We start from the raw sequence: 7,861 nt of genomic DNA on the forward strand, positions 1-7,861 counted from the left end.
GGGAAATTGTCGCTTTCTCGGTCCGAATCTCTCTCACTTCATGCGGCCATCATTGTAAACAATAGGGAACTTTGCGTATATGTTCAATTGACTACGTCACGCTACTTCCGGTAGGGGCAAGCCTTTTTTTATCAGATACCAAAAGTTGCGATCTTTATCGTCGTTGTTCTATACTAAATCCTTTCAGCAAAAATATGGCAATATCGCGAAATGATCAAGTATGACACATAGAATAGATCTGCTATCCCCGTTTAAATAAAAAAAATTCATTTCAGTAGGCCTTTAAGTTTGCGAAAACAAATGCTATTGTCACGGTGCAGCGTGCTTTTAGAACAGAATTTGGCATTGATCCACCCCATCGTGAGAGCATTCGGCAGTGGGTTAAACAGTTTAAAGAGATGTTTTTATCAACAAGATGGGGCACCGCCCCTTTGGCATCTCGAAGGTTCAAACTTATCTGAATGGAAGCATGCCTCAGCGGTGGACTGGTGGTAGAAGTGCCAAAGACCTCGCTCTCTGCGCTTGGCCTGCCAGATCCCCGGATCTAACTTTGTGTGACTTTTTTCTGTTGAAGACAAAGTTTATGTTCCACCGTTGCCAGCAAATATTGATGACATGAAAGGTCGAATAACATGGTGGATTGCGACATCCTGCGGCGCGTTTGGGAGGAATTCTCATATTGTCTTGATGTTGTCCGTGCTGCCGGTAGTGGCCATATTGAGCACTTGTAAAGCATGAAATAAATACTCAAAGTTATGTACAACACATGTGTTCAAGCTAGGCTTTCAATTGTTTTTCATTTTTGAAATATCGAGTGATAATTTTGCCGTATTCTTTTTGAATCACCCTGGTATATTCTATGTGGAAAAAACAAGCGTCATCAAAAAAATATTAAATGACACAAAAACGTATCAATTGAATTTGTTTCAATCAGCCCCTTAAGCCCTCTAGCAGCTATACAATTATAAAATGATGTTGCTGAATAGACAATGTGTCTAATACTTTTTATTTCTGACCGTCCAAAATGTTGACACACACACATGTAGGACAGAGGATCGTTGTCTGTCCATCGTCTGTCTTTGCAAACTGTCAGTTTGCACATCCTTCCCACACGTGCTAAATAAAACGCAAAATAGTGCTCGCAAAACAATATTGTATTGATGAATCACATTGTGCGTGCTAAATATTTCCATTTATATCTTCACCTCCCAGTATTGTGGGTGTCTTGATGATCAGCATACATTTTGTATATCAAGTAATTAATTCTATTAATTAATTACTGTTTTCACTGCTGGACTCTAGAAAGAGGTTCCGCAGCCTCCGTAGCAGAACCTCCAGGTTCTTTAACAGCTTCTTCCCTCAGGCCGTAAGACTCTTGAAGGCAATAAAATAATCCCCTCAATTCCCCCCCAAAATGGATTAGCTCGCTGGAATATAAAGACAATATAACATACATCCATAAACGTGGATTCATATGCAAAAGTGCAATATATATATCTGTACAGTAACCTATTTATTTATTTATATCTGCACCTTATTGCTCTTTTATCCTGCACTACCATGAGCTAATGCAACTAAATTTCGTTCTTATCTGTACTGCAAAGTTCAAATTTCAATGACAATAAAAGAAAGTCTAATTCTAAGTCTAAGTTTCTAATGAAGACAGAGACACACAATGGATTGCACGCATTATTCTGCTCACTTAACAGACACAATCCACATGTTTGGTGGAACAGCTTTGCATGTGCTATCAAGTTTTAGTTTGTGCAAACCTTTAGTAAATCAGGCACTATCTGCATTAAAATGATGGCAGTCACATTATTTATTTTTTCATAACTGTGTTTTTGAACTATAAAAATAATAATAATGGTTGGTCAAGTGTGCTGTTTGAATCAGGCATATTTGGGACTACTTCTTCAAAAAGTAATACCACCGTTGATCATACTGTATTTGAATTATTTTTGCTTCTGTCAGCACAGAAAGTCCACGAGAACATTCCTGATGCTACTGTAATCATGTTGTTCTATTTGCGGTTCATCGTATTCTGTTGTTTTTTACCAGAATGGCAACATCGAGAACCCCTACTGCAATGGCATGGAGGGGATTCTGGACGCTTACCATCAAAGCCTTAAGACGGTCCAGCTGTACGGACCCACCAACTTTGCTCCTGTTGTAAATCACGTGGCAAGGTAATTGCACCAACTGTTGTCCCACGACATGATCAGATGGATCATTTTCTTATTTCTCATTCAAAGTTTACCATTTGAGTAATCTCCACAAGGCGCATAAGCACAGGCATTGATTGATGGTTCCTGTTTGACGTTTAGCGCAACAAATATCTCCGGGCAAAAACACAACATTTACAGGGCAAGACGCTGCCTTCCTTGTTAAACTTGTGGTGCAGTGAAGGTGCTAAAATGGCGGTCTTTTTTTCTCATAGCCCCTTTTTTTAGGTCCTGTCCTAAGATGACTCCTGCAGTTGCATGAAAATAAAAATGTCAAATATGAAAGGTGCCTGCAGACCTATTTGCATCACAAACCTATAAAATATTTTAAATCAAATGAAATGTTCTATGAATGGGTTGGCTTGAAAGCATTCTGAAAAAAAATGTGTTCCTATTATTGTCTTATGTGAGCAATAAAAGTGTTGGTGCTATTTAACCAAAGTTGTGTATAAAGAGGGTATGGCCAACTAAACGTGAGGCGCCGTGACCGAGACCAAGGACGTGTGCAGCTGAATGCAATTAGTTTTTCTGACAAAAAAATAAAAATGTCTATATATAGTTCTAAACATTCTAAACAGCTCATAAATTTACAACAATTTACTCTCTCCCCAAACCCATCCGTGACTGCTCAGACCTTCCTACCTTCAAAAGCCTTCTCAAAACACACCTCTTCAGATCTGCATCCTGTATTATGTATTATTACTTTGAACTGCTTTATATTTAAATTTGTATCCTGTAAAGCGTCTTTGAGTACCCTGAAAAGCGCTATACCAAATAAAATGTATTATTATTATTATTATTATTTTTAAAGCTTTTATTTCGTGAAAGTATACTTTTGCGGCATATTTGACGCACTCTACTGCTACATTCCTACAGTGTTTCATGACCAGCAGGCACTCTAACACGCACCCGACGGCGCAATAAATGTAAAAACGACCAAAAAATAACTTATTACCTTAATTTTTCCAAAATCTTCATTAGCTTTGGACTAACAATCACTGAAAATTTTGGACTTGTGTGTGAAGTATGTCAACTTTGGTGGCAATGTATTTGTAATCCCTGTATGTATCACTTAATGTGTATTATTCTAACTGATCTTTCTTTTTTGTAACATGCTAAGAGAATAAGTGTACATTTGTAGTAGTTCCTTGCCACTTTATGTTGTATATTTGTTTATAAGATTTCCAGTTCATCTATTATTACACCCAAAATTTGATATCATTTTTCAATGTCCGTGTATTTGTGTTTGACTTTCTCTCCTACTGTTACCAAATTGGACTATTTTAGTTTTACTGAGATTCAAAGAGAGTCTGCTTTTGTCAAACCATCTCTTTAATTTGTTTCTTGTATTCTGTTATTATTTGTAATAGTTTCTATGTGTTCTCTCCTGAACAAAACGCAGACAATGTGTCGTGTGTTTACCTCACACAAGACACTGTAATCGGTGGCTCTGCAGTGTCGATGGTGAACCTTCACTTCCCATACTGGTCTTCTTTCCGGTTTGAGAGGAAAGCGATGCAAAAGTTTTCCACAATTCTCCCATGTGTGGAGCAGCCCCATGCTGCACAACAGAGCATTTATACACGTCAATAAAGTAACGAGGACGCGCCTCAAACACATAGCATCATTTGACCAGTTATTGAGGAGATCGCCTGAAAACGAGTTGGTCATACTCTCTCTACACATGACTCTGTGTATCTAAAATACCTTTGTCATTATTTTATGTTGAAATTGACATTGTAAAAGTACAGATGAAAATATTTCCGAAAACTTTTACTCGTATCACTTGTGCTCGTAAAAGTAATACCAGTGTTTAACATAAAAAAGTTATGTAAATATATACACAAATGCAGTATAAACAGTTGTTTGGAAAAACATATTGATGTCAACTGTAAAATAACAAGGCTGTATTGATATGTATTGTGCTACTTACGTATAGCGTAAACAAATACACTGACACACTAGATACTGACGGCTTTTCTGACCTCACCCCCCAGACCACCAAGCATCTTGATATGGGATGGATTATCTTGGCAAAGAAGAAATGCTCACTAACACAGATTTAGACAGATTTGTGAACATTATCTGAGAGGAATATGTCTGTTGTGAATATCGTAAAGGTTTATATTTTTTGTTTAGTATGAAAACTCACGATGGCGGGGTAGTAATCTGTCTATAGTGTAGAGGCACACCTGTGCAACAGTCATGCTGTCTAATCAGCTTTTTGATATGCCACGCCTGTGGACAAATGTTCAGATGTAAACAGATTTTTCAACAATATAAGAGAGACATTTTGAGTGCATAAAAAAGTGATACATCTTTGAATTCAGCTCATGAAAAATGCAACAAAAGTGTTGAGTATAAAAAAAAGTATTGCAGTGTAATGTTCCTTAAACCACTTAATTTTTTTATACAAATCACGTTATCTTTTTGCCTTTGGATGCGAATCCCTGAGTTCCATGCATGCCATACTTGCCAACCCTCCCGTTTTTAGCGGGAGATCCCCGTTATTCAGCTCCTCTCCCGACAACCTCCCGGCAGAGATTTTCTCCCGACAAACTCCCGGTATTCAGCCGGAGCTGGAGGCCACGCCCCCTCCAGCTCAATGCGGACCTGAGTGGGGACAGCCTATTCTCACGTCCGCTTTCCCACAATATAAATATGCTTGCAAGTTCCAAAACGAATGGAAACAAGAATTTCAGTTCATCCAGGACAGTTCGAAGGGGAAGGTGTATGTTGCCTGTAAATATGTAGAACAGACTTCTCCATTGAACACGGTGGCCGAAATGATTTCTCAGTCATGAACGGAGAAGTTAAACAGGACAATACTGCCATCTAATGGATAGATAATTCAAGTATTTCTTTTATGTAAATAAAATAAATATATATATATAGCTAGAATTAACTGAAAGTCAAGTATTTCATACATATATATATATATATATATATATATATATATATATATATATATATATATATATATATATATATATATATATATATATATATATATATATGTATATGTATATATATATATATATATATATATATATATATACATGTATGTATATATATATATATATATATATATATATATATATATATATATATATATATATATATATATATATATATATGTATATGTATATATATATATATATATATATATATATATATATATATATATATATGTATATATATATATATATATATATATATATATACATGTATATATATATATATATATATATATATATGTATATGTATATATATATATATGTATATGTATATATATATATATATATATATATATATATATATATATATATATATATATATATATACATATATATATATATATATATATATATATATATATATATATATATATATATATATATATATATATATATATATATATATATATATGAAATACTCGAGTTGGTGAATTCTAGCGGTAAATAACCACGCCCCCCTACCCCCACCTCCCGATATTGGAGGTCTCAAGGTTGGCAAGTATGATGCATGCACACTGTGCACAAATAACTGCTGGGCTCTGTTAATATGCCACAGGAGACACGAGTCGTGTTGTTATATTGGAGATGAGGACGGCCAAAGGCCATTAAATCTCCTAAACATGCGCCCTCACTCTTGCTGCTGTCACAATATTCATTAACATGTCAACCACTCGCTGTCATATTTCCTAAACTGGAAGGAAAGTGAGGGCTCCCCTTTGACCTGCCATTGGATCTGCCAATGATTCCTTCCATCCATTATCAATATGCTCACGTTGGGTGCCAGGCAATCAATAAGATTGGGAGAGAGGATAAAACTGCACTTTATGCATAAACAATTGAATACATTATTCATAAAGGAGGCAGCGTCAGGCAATTGAAAGTAGGCCACACTTACTGTGTGGTGCCTCTGATGGCATCTGTAATAATGTCTGGAAAGACCTTGGAGACATGAGGAGCTACAATACAACATTTATTTATGTTCTATAATTATCCTGTGTGCATGTTGAATGAGTGTGAAGGGAATTTATGTTTGCATAAAGCATGTACAGTACTGTAGTACTAGTTCGAACGTCATTGGTGCTTATCACATTTCTACATGTATTTCATTGTCTGCATATGTTTGCTATGTTCCACTTGGCCTCATGGGTTCTCTCTTTCTCAGGTACGCAGCAGCAGTGCAGGATGGATCTCAGTACTTTGTCCTGCTCATCATTACTGACGGCGTCATTTCGGACATGGCTCAGACCAAGGAGGCCATAGTGAATGTAAGTGCTGTTCTCATACCAGCTGCAGGATTTTCATCTCCCAGCACGTCGGGGAACTGCTCTCGGGAGTTTTTTTGTTCTTCTACTTTGCAGTTTAGTCCAAGCAGATTTGAGAATTTCTGGGATCTTATACTTTTCTTTTCCTGCAACTGCATATTCCATTTGGCAGGTGTGTTCTCTCTTGTTTAGACGTCTGGGAGCCTGAGGTGTTTTTGAGCTTTACCGTCAAGTCTGCTTGACTGGCTCTTAAATTCACTCTGTTAGAGGCTGGAGCTTGCCATTTTATTTGTATAATCAGGATCGTGATTATATATATTGTGGAGAATGCATATATTTTTAAAATGTTCTTTCTTTATCCATAGTCATGTTTAAAGCAACTAATATTTTCCCTTGTGTACACTTTGTGTTTTTCCTTATGTTCGTTAGTAAACTTTGTGTTTCACCTTGAAGGCGCTGGAATGTCTATTGGGAGTATAATGTACTCCCTTTTTGTGGAGGAGACCTTATCAGTTTAGAACAATAAGGCTGTATTTCTTTCTGGGCGGGAGGGGGGCTGTTTTCGTACTAAATAAGCTGACTCTTTCCATTTGATTTTTAGACCGCTTCTTGATGCTGCTATTATAGCATTGTGAGGGCTGGTCTCCTAAAGCTTTAGTAAAACTTGATAATATTGCTGTTCTGTCTTGGTGGTCCTTGTTACTCAACATATATGTCATCGGAAAGAACTTGGGATTGACCAGTGTGATTTATTCCCTGAGAGGAAGACTGGTCGGACGCAACGATGTTTTTATAGGTATATACTGTACGTATATATACTGTATATACTGTATGTATACATATATATATGATTGGGATTTAAAACAACACACAATTCAAAAAGATATATATTCAGTAAAACACCAGAACTCCACCATATCAGCAATGCTATTTTAGATCGGGACCAAACTGTAGAATGTACCCATGTACTGCATATGCTTTAGTTTATTTTGAACATGCACACAATACTTGCATGCTCTTATTGTATTCTTGTCTAAAGTTGAAAAAAGAATTGTGTTAAATTAATACATTATTTAATACAGTGACAAAACTAAAAATATACAGTATATATAAACACATATAAATCCTCAATTTACATATTTTAATCAAGACAGAATAAAAGCAATTCCAGTATTTTAATTTTCATTTATTTATTTATTTCAGGCAATGACATAAAAAAGTACAAAGTTGACAACACATAATAATATAAATTAATATAGTGCAAAAGGTAGTGTATAGTATGTAATGCATGATTGTCCAGTTTTGCCTGAAAGGGAGTGGGAAGAAGATAATTTATTTAATCCCTTAATTTATCGGT

General features: G+C 35.7%; 1 protein-coding gene across 3 annotated transcripts in view; it reads left to right on the forward strand.

The window, feature by feature from the left end:
* The window catches only part of cpne5a (copine Va), a 232,922-nt gene that overhangs the window by 200,816 nt on the left and 24,245 nt on the right, over window positions 1-7,861 (forward strand). For all 3 annotated transcript variants that reach the window (XM_062052928.1, XM_062052929.1, XM_062052930.1), the window contains 2 exons: window positions 2,062-2,189; window positions 6,405-6,507. In XM_062052928.1, coding sequence (XP_061908912.1) covers window positions 2,062-2,189; window positions 6,405-6,507 — 231 coding nt within the window. The remainder of the gene's footprint in view (window positions 1-2,061; window positions 2,190-6,404; window positions 6,508-7,861) is intronic.

Source organism: Entelurus aequoreus, linkage group LG07 (genome assembly GCF_033978785.1).
Source record: "Entelurus aequoreus isolate RoL-2023_Sb linkage group LG07, RoL_Eaeq_v1.1, whole genome shotgun sequence".
Lineage (NCBI taxonomy): Eukaryota > Metazoa > Chordata > Actinopteri > Syngnathiformes > Syngnathidae > Entelurus > Entelurus aequoreus.